The sequence below is a fragment of the Pagrus major genome, chromosome 12 (assembly GCF_040436345.1).
Source record: "Pagrus major chromosome 12, Pma_NU_1.0".
NCBI lineage: Eukaryota > Metazoa > Chordata > Actinopteri > Spariformes > Sparidae > Pagrus > Pagrus major.
Window position 1 is genome coordinate 22,829,770 of NC_133226.1, and position 17,636 is coordinate 22,847,405.

The window sequence follows — 17,636 nt, forward strand, 5'->3', positions numbered from 1 at the left end:
AGAGACGTTTCACAACAGAAAGCTAGAGTTGAACTTTGAACTAAACAAGATACCAGGCATGATGATAGCCACCAGCATGAGGTAATGTGTGACGGCTAATCACACACCATTCATGGCTTTTTCAGGTTAATGATAAAAATGTAGTTGCAAAGGTCAGTCTTTTCGCAGACCAGCGTGTGATAGCTACAGAAATCACAGGATAATTTTTAATGGGCCATTTACATACAGTACACACACAAACACATCTGAAGTCGTTAAATGAAAACATATATTTCTCTTGCCTGTAAAGAACACAAGTTACACTAAAATGCTCTTTATTCCTGGCTGTACCAGTCAACACATTTTCTCTAGAGCAAAGTGTATTTCTGCATTGTGTCCACGTGATGTCGCTGTGCAGCTTACAAGATGTTGAATATAAATGAAGTCTGGGCAAAGACTCAATTCTAAGGAGCATGTTTCATTTCCTGCCGGTAACTCTGACTGTTGTTCTTCTTTGCAAACAAAATCACTCACTTTATTCTGAACTTACAGCACCAAAACAGCTCTGGTAAGGTAGCTATATCCTGCAGGATGTAAGAGTGAAAAACATCATTTTGACATTTATTATTACAGTTTAATAGTAGAGTAATTATGACTTTTAAGTTCATTATGACATTTTATCTCAGAATTATGACTTTTAATCTCATAATTTTAACTTTTTTCTCACATGACTTCTTATCTCATAATTATAACTTTTATCTCGTACTTTCGAACTTTCATATCATACTTTCAGCTTTTTTCTCACCATTATGACATTTATCTCATAGTTATAACTTTTTATCTCTAAGTTGTCTTTTGATTCCATAAATTCCGCTTTTTTTCTCAAAAGTATTACTTTTTCTCACATTTAGGACGTTTTATCTTATAATCAAGACCTTTAATCTCATCAGTTTCATCTTTTTTCTTACAAGTCTGACTTTGAATATCACAATTATGACTTTTTTAATCTCATAATTATAACTTTTATCTCATACTTTCGACCTTTGACCTCTTAATTATGACTCTTAATATCATAAAGTACACTAGGTTAACTATTTTTTTATTCTTATCTTTAACTGGTGGAAATGGGCTTCCGTATGACCGAGGCAAACATCATGTCGTCCTCTTGGCTGTGTAATCGCTCCAAAAGGAGAACACACATCATCAATATTTTACCAGGGGCTCTTCATCACCTGACTGAGTCCCAGGAGCACCAGCTGGGCATGTTGACAGCTCTGAGCGCATGCGCAGTGGCTGTCCCACTCCTGCAGAGTGAAAACTTCTCCCTCCTCAGGAATGGCGTTGAACAAGCAAAACGGCTGAAATAAAGGAGGAAAGAGGAGGGAAGACAAACTCGCGTTCGCATTAATGTGTAAAAGATTATATTTAACTTGTCCCAACTTATAACGCTACTCTGTGACGTTATTTTAAAGCTCTACATCACCCGAACTTCACCTTCTCCCCCTTCACAGGTGAGTGGCAGCTCATCACATTAGCAGGCTAACCGAGGCTAACAGGTGAGTGTGCATTAAGTGTGGTCGACATTTTCAAACAGAAAAACACGAAACATTCAATTTACCATCAGAAAGTTTAGTAGGAGTTTTACACCAGCATCATGTCATAGTTAAAAGTTTGTCTTGTATTCTCCAGTTTGACCACCAGGCGTCAGGCTTTTAGCAACATTCAGCCCCTTTTAAAGAGACATTATGTCATCTTTAACAGCAGGATACACACGTTTCCAGGAATACCTGCCTGTTTGAGCAGGTTGTGTTCACATGTGAGTGTCACGAGTTGAGAATTGTCACTGATAATGTGGACTTGAAGTGGAACAAGAACTATTGGCCTATTATTTCACAAAATAGAGAAATATCTCTCCTAGACAGGAAGTGTGTATTTTGACCCCTTAAAACAAAGCAATGTCTACTTAACCTATTTCTTGTATATGTTCACCAGTTATGACGAGTGCATCCAAACAGTCATTTTAATTCTTTGTTTGGTTATAAATTTGGTTCTGATGCAGCATCGTCTCACACCAACTGTCCCACCAACAACAATATATCTGATTGGTAACACGTCACAATTAATAGCCTATCAACACCAAATAATCTGAATCTGCATAGTAAGTAGTAACCAAATTTATCAAATGAATGTAGTGGAAAGGAAGAATAAAGTAGCAGAAAATGGAAATACTCGAGTAACGTACCTGAAAATTGTACTTTAAGAACAGTACTTCAGTAAATTGTACTTGCAAATGAATATCGACTTAGCAGCAGTTAAACAGGACATTTAGCTGCTTAAAATTAATTGTATTTTCTTGAATGCCTGTGGCCCATTATACTAAAAATCCAACCAGTATGGTAAACTGATGGCCAGTGGTTGGCAAATACCGACCGATGTTTTTTGGCCCCCTGATGCAAGTTGATGCTGTTTCAAAGTTTACATCAAAACCTTTACATGCCTTTTCATAAACCTAGTGTCAATAGCAATATAGTTGCAAGGCTCATGTAAATTCTAATAAATATGACCTCACAACATCTTTGTTATTTAAAGTCTAGAGACGTCTTAGAGATGGACAGATAAATTAAACCCACCTCATATAAATTAAAACAAGTACCTCTTTGGTGGAAGTCTAACCGAAATGTCGTGCTGGTGATATATTTTTAATCTAAGGCAACAACAACAAAAAGTACAGCAGGGATTTCCCTAACATTTTAAGGTTTTGGCGCAGCACCCAGACTGTTCAAATCAATGTGGACATATGTTAATAATATTGGTCCAAAATGATGTGAAAATTTCTGTGAATATTTCTTTGATGAAAAACATAAAACTTTCTTTTAAGGGACAACCCCCATGTCTCTTGTCAAATACATGCATAACAGTCTTCCACAAACAAACAACACAAACACAGCCAATACTTTCATTCAACACTAAATGAAGCAGACCTGTTTGACATGTGTTGATAACCAATCAATTACATCTCTGCAAGACAGAACATACATTGACATAAACTGTATGTGTCTCTTTTTGCCAATTGAATTTTAACATGAGCTCTGTAATCAGCCAACAATACAAAAAAATTATGCATACTTAAACCTTATTGCTAGTCCCTCTTGTAGACTTACTTTAGTGTAAGATACTGTGCACAAATGGCAGTAACCCAGGTGTTTGAAACCTTGCATACAAAAAAAGTTTCCTTTAAGTTTAAGTGCAAATGCCCATACTGAGTTATAGTTTATGAGGATATGTCAGTTGCTTTGGGAATACATAAGATCCTCTGTTGCTGAACATATATTTAAATAATGGTGTTTATATAAGCAGTACAATGTTTTGATGTAGGTAGAGCTCAGAAAGGCATAAAGCATGAATACATTTAAATATCATGTTTAAATTTTACTCCCGCGTGTCTTTGTTTGTCTCTCTAACACATTCATCTGTTAGTTTCTGTTTTTTTACTGCAAACTTGGCTGTGCTTTCCCATAATGGTAACTGTGGCTAACTCTAAAGAGAGCTTGCGAAACTTATTGGATTTATGGCCTGAGGCTCGATGTCATGTCTACTTGTTCACTCTGATTTCAGTCAAAGTGTCTTTAGATGTCAGTGAGGAAGCAGTCAGATTTTGATGTGAAGTGGGATTTCTCTTTTATGTATACCAAATATTTACTCGCACGAATGTCTTTTATATATGTGATTGATGTTTAATTAAATGCAGCGATGGAAACTGGGTGTAACAGCTGGAAGTCAATCTGTAAATATTGCTTATCATATGTACATATAATTACTATAACTTACCATTTTGATATTGACAGCAGTACATGTTTATATAATGCTGTAAGTCCTTAGTTTTGTGATATACTGATTGTTCTTTACTCTATCCAGTCATAATGCTTTTGCTACTGCAACAACTTAAAGGGTAACTCCACTAATTTAACTCATTTACTTGTTTATATTAATCATGAGGAGTACTGCTGCATATGTTAAAAAGGTAGTATAAGGCCTTTTGTAGTTCCAAAGGAAGCTGCATGCAATCTGATAACTTGCCTCTAGTGATGCCATTTGATGGCTACAATACCCACAAAGCAATTCAGCAGTAAGGTTTTGAACATGTCCACTGGTGTGCCATTGCACTCCAGTAAAACATTTGGACTCCTTATGGACAGTTTATACATCCCTAAGAACGGTCACCATTTTTTGTGGCTCCAGAGAAAACTACATGTAATCAGATAAATTGCCTCCAATTATATAATTTAGTGGCTAAATTGCATTGTGGGTAATGTAGGCTCCGCTTGTCTGCATTGCTACACTGTTGGACTCATTATAGACAGGTGAGACACAAATGATCAAAATAGATACAGCAGAATCAGAGATATTTTTTGATATTTCTATTTTGTATTGCCCGCTTTTGTCTTCCTTTTCAAAATCTGGCGCCTACATTACCCACAATGCAACTTAGCCACTGAGGGACATCACTGAAGGCACATTATCAGATTACATGCAGCTTCCTCTGGAGCAACAAAAGGTTTTAGACTACTTTCTTTATATGCAGTAGTGCTCCGAAAGACCTGAAAACACACTTTAATGCAACATTATGTAGAAATTTGCATTTTGTGGGATTTGGTGCCCCCAAAGTTTCTGTCATCACCACCGTCGTAAATACAAATCCCAGGTCTGTAGCAGTTTGTCAGACATAATGTAGGTGCTACAAACAAAACTCATTGCATCATAACAATGTTATGTGTCGGAAACTTGTATCTTGAAGTAAACATGTATGTAACGCTGGGATCCTACCCTCTCACTGAAGTTACATAGTGCAGAAACAAGTGACAGAGACACCATTTACCCTATTTCAAGACACTGTAGCATCAAAATGATTTTAAAGCTGTTAATTTAAGGTAAAAGTTGCATAATGTTGCTTTCATGCACAAAGTGATGGAGTTATCCTTTAATTTCTCCTTATGTCCTTATTTTATACATAAAACACTATTCAATCTATCACTTAACTTGCAAATGTAAACGACTTTATGAAGGGAGAAAACAAGGCATTGAACAAGAGGTGAGATGTGCATTCTTGGCATATAAAATCCCTCTCCTTAAAACCTCCACATGCTGAGAACAGAAGGTGCTTACTAATGAGAAAGTGATATGGCATTTCAGTGCGGTGAGTCATTGTTGTGCACTGAGGCTTAGCTATTCCGCTAGCTGTACTTTTGCAGAATTAACTATATTATGTCACGGCCCGGTGTTGCATTTCCTGTATGTAAGCATTGTAAGGTAAGCTGTTATTGACTGCTGGACCTGTGCTGGGAGAGAGAGAAGTTGATGCAGTAGGAGAATACATGTACAGGAACAACAAATTATCAAGATATGTAGAATGGAAAACTTGCTACAATCTTTTGTTTACAGATTCATTCAAAGTTCCAACTGGATTTAATGGGATCGCTTCATCTATCTATTGATGCTTTGTGAATCACATCCATGGCACAAGGCAGTTACATTTTAAGAAATGTATCAGGTAACTATAACTATGACTTTCCTAATAGCTTAAATGCTAGTTTTTGCAGCCATGTGTGTATAGGTCTTGAAATAGAACTTAACGATCGTAAAGAAATGACGCAACTAAAGTGTTCAAAATTTACAATTTAAATACAGTTAAACCTGTTTCTTAAATTACAATTTTTATCATGTCAAGTGCTTGATACATGAAAAAGATTTCTTATTTTTGTGTGTTCACTGGCTGAAATACTTTGTGAGATGTCTGTGGTTGAGAAAACCTGCCAAGCGCATGGTCAGGCATTTAGAGGGAAAGTTGCAGAGTAATTATAGAGTAGGTTCAGTCTATGTAGAGAGACATACCATTTGGGGAGAAGTGACTACTGAAAACAGAGTGTCTACACCATTGGTAAAACCTCCTCTGTCCCTCCTCTCTTCTTGCGGGACGGGCTCAGACAGTTTATAGTCAAAAACATTTCGAAGTGATAGAAGGAAGGCTGTAGACCTGAATAGAAACCGTCGCTGATGGGCATATAATATCAAGGTAAGGAACGAAAAAGGAAACTGTAAGGGCAGAAAGTGTATAGCCTTAAGTGGTGTGAAGAGATTGTACTTCCCATTGCATGTGGTTTATTTCTTTTATATTTTTGCAGGGTATTTTCAGGCCTTAAAAGTCATTTAATTGTCTTAAATTTGAATCTGTAAAGTTTTAATTGCCTTATACTACCTTAAACATTTTTGCCCTATATTTCCACTTACCTGTTGGCCTTATTCACTCTAATAACCATATTCCTAATTAAAACCTACCTCCGTATAAGACCACATGTATACAACTTACTTTTATACTTACCTATAATGTCTGAAAAAAAGAGAGATGCTTTGTTTGATTTATGTTGGTTAAAATGTTGAAAAGGTCTTAAAAAGCACTAGATTTATCTGTGTGATGCCTGTAGACACCCTATTTTGTTATGAAAAGTAAAGAATGATTTCAATTCTCAATAGCCCTAGTTTACTGTTGTGAATTTAATGTCTAGTTTTAAACTCAATGTATAGGATTTTTCTTAGGTAGGAGTCTTTTTTTTAAGTCTGCAAGAGTAACAATCCATGGCTATTCCACTGTTGCTCTAATAGGTCAAAGTACCGAAGACTGCATTCCTAACTACCTGGGGATTAATTGCAGTTATCAGTCGGATGTGGACTACCTCAAGTACGTCGACAATTTCCAACACGGCACCACCATTAAGCGGCTAAGCCTCAAGAGGAGGCCCAGAGTGGCCAACAATAATGTGGAAAAACCACAGAGTGGCATTTCATCCAGCCAGTGGCATTCTGCTGAATCCTTGTCTTCATCTAGCAGTGATGATACAAGACTGCTGGGCATGTCTTCTACAACCAGAGGTCGACCTCCTCTTCCTCCACCACATGGTTCCTCGTTGGATAGCAAACCCTCGAGGAATGAAGGACCAGCAATGTCTCACATACCTAATGAGTCAAAGCCTAAGCCTGCTGCAAGATCTCTTGCTTTACAAAGACAACCCCCCCTGGTGGAGAAGACTATTATGGAGACCCTCAAGCACTTGGATCATGAGGTGACCAACCAGCTTCCACCTCAGCCCCATCCCCGTCGACGACTGGCCAGCTTTGGAGGGGTAAGCTCCCCTGGGTCACTCTCCCCCTTCACTGGTGTGGGTGCATATAATCAGAACAACAATGGGAACAAGCCTACTGGCACAGGAGGTGATATGCTTGGCTCATCCCTGGGCAGTAGAGGCAGCACTGGATGCCTTAGGCTAAGCCCACAGAGCTCTGGTAGAACCACTCCAGTTAGTCCTGGCTCCATGCATCTGCAGCATGTCCGTGACCAGATGGTAGTAGCTCTGCAGAGACTGAAGGAGCTGGAGGAGCAGGTGAAAATCATCCCCATACTCCAGGTAAAAATCTCAGTCCTTCAGGAGGAAAAAAGGCAACTGGTCTCTCAGCTCAAGAACCACAGTGACAATGAGGACATAGATGATGTGATGTGGAAGAGAGCGCATAGCTTGGAAATTTCTGACATTGGAAACAAAGAGAATACCAAGGAAGGACTTGAGGATATAATGGAAAGTGACTTCACTGACCTCAGGGAGTTCAGGCAACTGACTGAAGAGATGCAGGCATTGGAAAGAACCATCAAGGGCGGACATTTGCAAGCATGGCATGAAAAAGGCCACAGTCCTCTTCGCGTCAAGGCAATCAAGTCAGTTGCAGTTGGAACTGATAAAGATATAGATATCACCTTGTCTAAACCCACAAAAGAAAACAAATGTGTGTACACTGATCAAGTAAAAATGAGGTCCGTTGCAACAGAAGTGTCTGAAGTTAATCTTGGCATTTACACAGAACGGGAAGCAGAGCTTGATGCACAACAACAAATAATTGGTGCCTTGAAGGAGAGAATATGTCACTTAGAAGCAGAGTTGAAGGAATCAGCTCTCCAGACAGAGATGAGCCGTCTGAAACTTGAGCTTCAGGCTGCAGGAGCTAGGAATCGAGCTGATAAAGCCTCCCTTGCAAGGCCATCCGCTGTGAGCACGGGCACCAAGGCAAGACCTCATACCACAGACCAAGGAGTGGGCAATCACAAAGAGCTACGAGATGCCAGCACAGGGGAGGCAACAGAGGTGAAGACAGTGGGAATATCTTGTTGCAGGCCTGAGCTGAAGGATGTTTGCACAGGACCAGATGTACCCATGAGCTACTGGGAGGTCAGGGAGCGAGTGGAGACCATGGAAAAAGGTGTGGGGAGCCACATTTTTACTAACACACAAGGTGTTGGGATGGAGATAAAGTTATGTGATGCAGAAACCAACACAGAGGTACCAGCGGAAAATGTAGGGCCTAAGAAAAGAAAGACCAAGTATAATTCAGTGGCTTGTGGGGACTGTTCTGTTGATGTCATTATCTATGAGGCAAAGGATTTGGTTTCTCAAGGTATTGCCACAGATCAAGTCAGAGGAGTGGATCTGGGAATCATGGCATCACCACAGACGGCCTCTCAGCGTACCAACACTATATCCAGTTCAGTGTCTCGCTTTACCAACACCAGACATGCCTTCAACACAGACTCCAGCACTAATACTGTCCTCAGTACCAAAGACAAGCACACCAACACCACTCAGACTGTCACAAGGACAGTGTCAGTGGGCAGCCGGGTCAAAGATATGAAGTGTGCCCCAGAGACCAGATCAATTGGTGTAGGAACTGGAGGTTTGAATCTAGGAAGTGCCTTAAAACAAACGACAGTGACAGCACCCAAGGTAACCAGAGACACAGGCGTTGGATTCACGGACATTAATGAGAATTTCCTGGTTGGACTAAAAACCCGAAATATGGCCTCTGGACCATCCCATCTACCTGATCCCATCAAGACGAGGAGCATTGGTGTGGGGGAGGGGAGGATACGGGATTTGTCAGTTTCATCCAGTAAACCTGTCCAGATGTTCCAGCAATCTTCACAGTCCCAGTGGGACCCAGAGCTGAACCATTACATAGAGAAGATGCATAGGCTCCTCGGGGAGCATGGGGACCTGCTCACAGAGGACTACACTCACCCGAGGGAAGGGTTTGTCCAGCAGCACGGTAACCAAGGAAGTGCCATCTCAAAGCTATCCTGCAGTAACAAAGCTGCAGCACAAGGAATCCATCTTTTAGATTCTCAGCCACCAGGTAGAGTAAAACTATAGGAATTTATTTAGTGTTAAAAGTACCCAGTGGAGTTTTATTGGAATTAAGTCATTTTATACCACTGTCTATGTGAATACTTTATTGTGATTAGCTGCAGGGTTTCAGTTATCTCCTGATAAATGGACACTAAGGAGCTACAGAATGGTTTCAGTGAAACTGTCTGTTCCCTGCTCTGAATTAATGCACTATAACTTGTATCTAATGTGAATATCTTATCTTAAGTATGGAGTGTAGTCCTTAAGTGCATCCTCCTCTGAACATTACAGGATGATGCCTGCAACACACAAGTTGCAGGAAATAGACTACAGTGCCACTCTCAAAACAAGCAATCAACTCACATCCCATTTGGGATAATGATATGGCAGTCTGGTTTTTCCCTTTGTTTGCTGGTTAAGTGCTACATTCATTGGCATCTTACCAACACCAATTCTTGGTCAGTAGAATAGCACAAAACCAATGAGCACCATATAGCTTGCTAAACCTTTACATTTGTTTACAAACAAATGGGGATCCACTAATCAAAGCATTTCTCCAAAGGGTTTCTAGAGGTCAAAAAATCCCTGTTAAAGTTGGACTTTTATCATTATATAATATACTGTATGTCATATCTGTAATGTCATTCTGATGCTATTCAGACACATCACTAACATCCTCTTGTTTTTTTGTCACAGCCAACAGAGAGTTTCAGTCACCATCTCAATTTTCCGTTGAAGCATCTAAGTGTGACAAGGCAAACCCAGGAATCTGCCAACAGGGTGGCAATGAATCAGAGGTGAAAAGAATGATACAGATGTTAGAACAACAGGCATCCTCAGCTCTACAAGGTAAACATGCATGTTTGTATGTCAGTGTCTTTTTAAGTTCATCTTTGTGAAAAGCAATGTAAACATTTGGTGGGTAAGAATGTGTGAAAGTAGTCTACTTTAAAAATATTTTTACTTCCAGACCACTCCCAAGGCCCAGTTTAAGTTTGTATTTGGTTCAGAGGAAGTGGCTGCCTTTGGCTTGGCAAGTTTTGCATTCTGAGGGATACACTTGCGATGCTTGGAATGATGATCTGGTTTTGGAAGGCGCCTCGTACCACATACCAGTTTGTGGCTGAGGGTCTAAAATTGAATGGCTTCGTAGGAGGAGCTGGTGTCAGAGAAAGCTTTCACTTTTAAAATGATTCCCTCACATTAGGAAGAATATTTAAAGCACCATAAGGACAAATGGGTGACAAATTATAGGAATGAATGAGCAGATGCCTTTGTATAGGCTATGTCATTAAATTGTTTGATTTGAATGGTAATGATGATGATGCCAAATTGATCTAGTTGGCTTGTATCGGTTTCTTTGCATGTGTTGTGTTAAATAAAATACACTATAGTTGACACAGTGCTAAATGAATTAAGTCAGATGTATGATTCAGAAGCATGTGCTGCATTGTTGTTTCTAGACACTCATGCCGGTGTGCTGCGATCTGTCATGAAGAAACAGAATGGTGACCAAGGCTGTAGCAGTACCAGGAAGAGCATGAAGTTTATGAGAGTGACCACAGGGTAATCATCTAACATCTAAACTAATATTGTACAGCAAGACTCTAATACTTTGTGTCTTAAAGGATAAGTTCACCCAAAAATGAAAATTAACCCACATGATGATGGAAAGACGGTTGAAGTCTCATAGTCCGCAAACCGTTTCTGGAACTTCACGGCAAAAACAGTGTCGCAGGATTCTCCGAAACAACTGAAGTAGATGGGGACTTGTTTTAAAACGTAAAGAAATAATAAAAGAAAAACATATTTACATCCTTTTTGTAAGCCAAAGTCTTCACTGTAGCTGCTGAGCTGAAAACATTTGTGAACACCCAGTCTGAAGTGGATGCTCAAGCTTGACTGCACATACAATATTGTCTTTTCAAATCAATTTGGGATCTCAGGGCTTTCGGAGACGTGGATTACGCTGGATGAGTTGTATCGAGCCATTTTAGATTTTCTTCAGTTTTTTTTTTTTACATTTTAAAGCAAGTCCCCAAGGAAAATGCTGCATCTATTTGCTGTGAAGCTCCAGAGATGTTTTGAGGACTATGAAACTTCACTTGAATTTACATCATGAGTAGATAATTGACATGATCATTTTGGGTGAACTTATCTTTTAATAAATATTATCAGTGTTTTAACTAATGTGGTTTGTCGTTAGATTGGACCCCATGTCATCTTACGAGTTCCCTGCCAGTGAGAAGGCTAACACTGAGGAAGTGGAAAGGAGAGGAAACAAAAAAGTTTCTCAAGATGGAACGCAAGCAAAAAAGGGCAAATGTGGCTCCAACAAGGGATCGAAAGGGTCTGCAAAATCACAACAGAGGTATGACAAAGTCTAGAAGGTTTTAAAGCCCAAAAATCTCAGCTGAATAAGATTACAGCTTTAAAATGTTGCTGTGTGACTCTAAACTTGCAGCATGTGACCTGTAGAATTTTCTTCCTTTCAGGTGTAAGTTGAGTGAAAAGATGTTTTCTGCTTGTCAAGCCTTAAAGATGCATCTGAGTGATGACACGGCTTTATCAAGCAAGGAATTGGTATGTTTTGCTCACTATATTCAGCGTTGAGAGTCACTTTGTATGCATGTGTGTGTGTGTGTGTGTCTGTGTGTCTGTGTGTGTGTCTGTGTGCACGTTTAATGGCATGTCACTGGATGGGTGTGGACAGACACTGGGCCAGGATGTGTTCAAGTATGTCATTTAAAAAAGAAATGACTTTGGCATTTGATACACAAAGTGCAGCATTGTGTCGGCTCTGTAATTTTCTGTCATTGTACTTTTCTTGAACTTAAAAACAAGGACTTCGGTGAGTGACAGAGGCTCTTAGACCGAACACATGGACAGATGGGGAGTTCAAAAACACGTATATTGAAAAGGAAATTCATGACAGATTTTATAATGAAACTTAAAATACAAACAAAACTGCAAACAAACTTTTGCGACTCAAATGAGTCCAAAGCCTTTTTCTTTCTTTATGATGTTTTGGAGATTTTAATAGTGAGTTGTTGTTTTGTTATGCTCGCTCTTTGTCTGTTCTTCCATTCACATCCCTATAATTAGTAGTTGCTCCTATCTATTTAGAAAAGTGGTTGAAATTTCTCTACTCACTGAATAATGGCACTTGCAAGGCATTTATGAGGATGCTTTAAACAAAACATGGATGTCTTTTATATATATATATATGTATATATATATATATATATATATAAATAAATACATGTTACTGTTTTTTGTATTCTTCTGTCCCCTGCAGCATGACTGTCTTCAAACGCTCCAGCAAGAATGGTTTTCTGTGTCCAGCCACAAGTCAGCAGCCCCTGACACCGTGGAGGACCACTTGACTACATATCGGGTCATTTCACCCTCAGTATTGCAACATATCGCTAATATGGCTGACGGCAATGGAAACACAGCTCTGCACTACAGTGTGTCTCACTCCAACTTTGGCATTGTCAAGAAATTGCTTGATGCAGGTACGGTAATACTCGCAGCGCAACTAGGGGTCATCATGTATTTTTGCTTTTTTTGTCCTTTCTGTCCTTCCTGGCTTTGAGAAAACATTTTTTGGACTGCTGCACAGCCAGCCAGAAGAGATGTTTTTTTTTGCTCTCAGAGCTGTTCTGTCAAAAACAATAATCACACCACATTTAAAAAGTGAATGTACATCTTCTGGCTTGTGATAGTAGCTGTATAAAAGCTTTATTGATCCTTTAACATTGTGTACTGCCTATATTTTCAGTAACCTAAAGTGCAGAAGGTTTAATTCATCCAAACACAGATGTACTTTGGAAATCCACTTTTAAAATCATAATAAACTGTTCCAACCTTTTCTCCAGCAGTGGCCCAAAACTCAGACATAAGACTCTGATGTAGACCATTCAGAGGTTTTAATCAATATAAATTGAACAGAAAAACATCAGAATAAGAGTCCTAATGGAGGAGATGAAGCACCTTTAATAGCTGCGCTGCAGCTTTCAGAAGAGATTGGTTCCACCTCTGTCTGTTCAGAGGCCAGTTAGAATAGAAGCACATTACCAGCAAAAAAAAAGTAAACAAATTGTCACAGGCATTTACCTTTGTTTCCAATGTTCCCGAATGAAAAAGCATGACTAAAGCTTTTATTATATGGCTCAAAATGAAGACTTTCGTCAAATATCACCTGGCCCTGAAAGACGAGTTTAACCACATTCAAATCAGTCTCATAAAATCGAAAAAGGAGCCCATTTGGAAGAGTGACTCAGTGTAGTTTGATGTATCACAGGATGTGCAGTTAGGAGTCATGCTAGAATAAAAACAACACTCTTACAAAATGTACATGCTTTTTAACCTGTGGACATTTTATTTGACATGGAAAAGTCCTGTAATGTAAAGGTATTTCTTACAATAGCAACCAAAACATCAAAACCACTGACAGTGGAAATAAATAACATTGTCTTTACTATGCATTGTTCTGCTGAGAAACCTTTCCTCCTGGCATTTATGTGATTGTTCTTTGACACGTACCACCCATCTAAACACAAAGTTGGCAACCTTGAGACCTCAAAAATAGGACAAGATTTTTGAAAGCAGAGGGATCTCTTTGAGACACAAGGACCGTGTTTCCTGCATTCTGGTGACATATAAAGAATGAAAAAACAAAAAAAGCAAAATGCAACATTTTTTATGTCAAATAATTTTTATTTTACATTTAATTCTCAGAAAACAACACAGAATAATTCTCCTTTTAGTGTAAACTTGCATAAATCTGTGGCACACAGTACTACTTATGACTATTTATGCATTCATTAATTTTTTGCCCCTGCCCTTTAGAGAGTCTGTGCATGCCGATGGCCTTTGTTTGTCAGCCACTTGATCGGGGATTGACGTGGTGTGATTTTACAGCCACTTTCCTTTACAACTTTACATAAGACACAGGAATTCTTCTCTCCAGGGCGTCTGAAGTTTGTGTAAATATCCTTTCTCCTCTCCATTTCTCTGTCTGTCTCTCACTCACTGGGGAGGATGAGGCGCAACAGTACAGCAGACTACATGCTGAACAGTGTCAGAAATGATAACTAAAAGTGTGAAAAGTATTGTGAAGTATTTTAAAGTAATTGTGAACCCCGAGAGGAAACTGGGAGAGGGCAATCAAAAACAAGTATGTCTGAACACCGCTGCAGATCAAGTACACTCCATCATGAGATCTGGGGAGTTTTCCCAGTAGAACGTTGCATTGTAAAGAGATGTTATTCACTTCACCCGTCAGGGGTTTTAATTTTTTATTGGCTGACTGGAGAACATGGTACACTCAGGAGAGAGGGAAAGACTTTGCAAATCTCACCAATAAATAAGTGAAGACATAAAACTCTTTCTTTCTTCTCTTTTGTTTTTTCTACTCGGGCCACGTGACCGTCACTTCAGAGGTGTGTAACGTGAATCAACAGAACAAAGCGGGTTACACGCCCATCATGCTGGCTGCGCTCGCAGCTGTGGAACGTCCAGAGGACATGAAGGTTGTGGAGAAGCTCTTCACAAAAGGAGACGTCAATGCCAAGGCCAGCCAGGTCAGTCTGTTCTCAGGTAGAGGGAGTGGATGTGACGTCCTGCTGTTTCTCTAAACTGTGTCCAAATGCTGAAGCTTATTGTTGATTCTTAAATCCTATAAATGGATTTTTTTTTTCCCTTTGAATGTCAGAGAAAGTTTTGTTTTTCTGTGCACAAATGAGATTAAACCGGAGAATGGAAAAGTCAAACATAGATAACAGGCTTTTATTGGAGCCAGCTAACCAGCAGTAATAGATAAGCCCTGCACAAATTGAGTTTTTTGCCCATTTGTGCATTTTCTATCACTGTCGAGTTAATATTTTTTTTTTACCTGCAGGTGTTATTTTTAAGGTAGTTTTCATAACCGTTCAATTCCAAATGTGGATATTACTGAATATAAATTATTTCATGCAGGGCTGAATGTGGGTCCCTACATGAAGCTAGAATTCCAGAAAATAAATCTCCAGTTCTAATGGAAATACATGAAATGATACATTTAATGTGCTGCATGTATTTTTGGCAACACTTCATTTTATAGGTCAGTGATTTTCTAATAATTTCCTCAGAAGTTTTCCAGGAAGCAACGATGTAATTTGCTACTAATTATGGGAAGAAGATTTACGGGGGATTTTCCTTTTAACGACCTCCTCGTTTAAACCCAAGTTAATACTCATTCATTATTCATTTATTATTGGAAACTTTATAGCAGAAAGGGGGATAAGAAAAAGTCCCGAAGAGCTCTTTCCAACCTTGACAGGATTCTTTCAGATTTGTTGAATTGTTTCCCTGCCTGTAGAGAAATGTAATATTTTTGCATGTTTGGTTGAACTGGGCAGGAGATTGTGCATGCAGTTAATTGGAGTTGCCTGCAAAGATATAAACAACATAAATTAAATTAGATAGTGTCTCTATTTTTGTTATAATTAGCACAAAATAACCTAGTTCTGTCCAGGACATTTATTAGATAATTATGAGGAAATTTGGGAACCATAAACCAAAACATTACTGTGTTTTTCAGTGGGTAAATGTTCTGTATGTGTAGCTTCAAAAGGTGTGAGTGATTGAGACATGTATACTCACACCCCATTCCCTGTGTTTGACACTCGTCATCTGCCATCCAGGCCGGTCAGACAGCTCTGATGCTGGCTGTGAGCCACGGCAGGATGGACATGGTGCAGGCGCTCCTGGCACAGGGGGCGGAGGTCAATCTCCAGGACGACGAGGGCTCCACGGCGCTGATGTGCGCGAGCGAGCACGGCCATGCTGAGATCGTGAGACTACTGCTGGCACAACCAGACTGTGATGCCACCCTGAGTGACAGTGTATGTGAGTCATTGCTTCTGTGAGCCCGATGGCTTCAAGCTCAAGAGCTGAAGCAACTTTGTCTCACATAGTGTGTTACAAAAGCAGAGGATAATCATAATTTCCAGTAATTATGTCAGGGAAACAAAGTGGTAGAAGTTGTATATAATAGTGCATTCACTTGCTCATTGGATGGTCCTGAGTTGGGAAGTCGTTCAAGCTTTCAAGTCATAATCTGGAAACAACATGGACACTACAAAAAGACATGTAGTATTACAAAGTGATTTTATTCCCAGACCTGTTTCTGCACCAGTATATTCCCAACAACGAGTAAAACATTGCTTTACTTGACTTGTTAGTAGGTTTCATGCTAATAAATAACTGTTTTAACTAATCCAAGTCACTCTATGTGGACAGCAACTAACAGTTACAACCTAATAACGTATTACATATATATACAAGCAAAAAATGTATATGGAATGGGGGATCAATAACATTTACCTTCGTTCACCAGGGTTCTGCATAAATGACGGCAAAGTGGTACACTGCGCAATCAGTGTTTACTTCAGAATGATACATTTAAATATGTCAAGTATGTCTTTTCTCTTTGTAAATGCACAGTAATAGCAGAGCCTGTCGTAATGTGTATGAGTTTGTGTGTTTACAGGATGAAAGCACAGCTCTGTCCATTGCACTGGAGGCAGGACATAACGACATCGCAGTTCTCCTCTATGCACATGCCAACTTCTCCAAAGGACAGACCGGGGTAAGCTGGTCACACATCTCACACTCACACTTAAACTAAGTATACATGTGGGTAACTTTTTTTATTGTGTGTGTGTGTGTGTGTTTATGTGTCCTAACAGGCAGCTGCACGTCACAGTGGCAAGTCTCTTTCCTCTGGTGGTAAAAATGTCTTTGAATGAGGTGATGCTGAATGGATGCTTCTTGAGTCTTATTTATGAGGTGATTCAGTAGCAGGGGGACATTTTTAACAGCGTTAGTTTTGAACCTACAGTTGGAAAATGATTCTTTTCACTAACTGCAGGGTGCTTGTTATTCTCCAGTGACAATGATGCATCCTAGTGGAGCATTTGCATAACATTGCATAGTGTGTATTATAATGTAACTCAGCAGGTAATACATGCATGGTAGAGTATATTACTGTTCTATGTTCAGAAAAGATAATAGCTAATGTTGCATCCTGCAGATATCTAATATATAGGATCACTTCAATTGTTTTAATTCCCTCTTTTTTTTGAAAATTAGATTTATAGTTGCAAATTGTGCAAAGTGCAGAGGAGAATGAGATGATAAAACAAAATATAACATACAGTAGCATCAAACTCAGAGATCTATGAGCACATATGTATGAATAAAAAATATATTACAAACAGCCAAAGGCCTGATTTTGTTCATTATTCTGAAAGAAAAACGTTATAAATAAACGCAGATAAGCGTAGTTTCCACACAAATAAAACTGCGCCTTACTTGATGTTTCTGTTCTGTAAATTAAAACATCTATAAAAGTTTATCTGTGAACTTAAAATCCGTCCAGACAGT

General features: G+C 39.2%; 1 protein-coding gene across 1 annotated transcript; it reads left to right on the forward strand.

Annotated features, from left to right (window-relative positions):
* Window positions 1-1,361: 1,361 nt before the first annotated feature.
* LOC141005544 (KN motif and ankyrin repeat domain-containing protein 1-like) lies at window positions 1,362-17,432 on the forward strand. The gene is made up of 13 exons (XM_073477407.1): window positions 1,362-1,390; window positions 1,491-1,535; window positions 5,419-5,527; window positions 6,637-9,210; window positions 9,900-10,052; window positions 10,667-10,769; window positions 11,410-11,574; window positions 11,699-11,786; window positions 12,502-12,721; window positions 14,649-14,791; window positions 15,893-16,093; window positions 16,741-16,839; window positions 16,940-17,432. Exons 3-13 carry the CDS (start codon window positions 5,491-5,493, stop codon window positions 16,997-16,999), a joined length of 3,843 nt encoding a protein of 1,280 aa, XP_073333508.1. The 5' UTR covers window positions 1,362-1,390; window positions 1,491-1,535; window positions 5,419-5,490; the 3' UTR covers window positions 17,000-17,432.
* The last annotated feature ends 204 nt before the right edge of the window (window positions 17,433-17,636 follow it).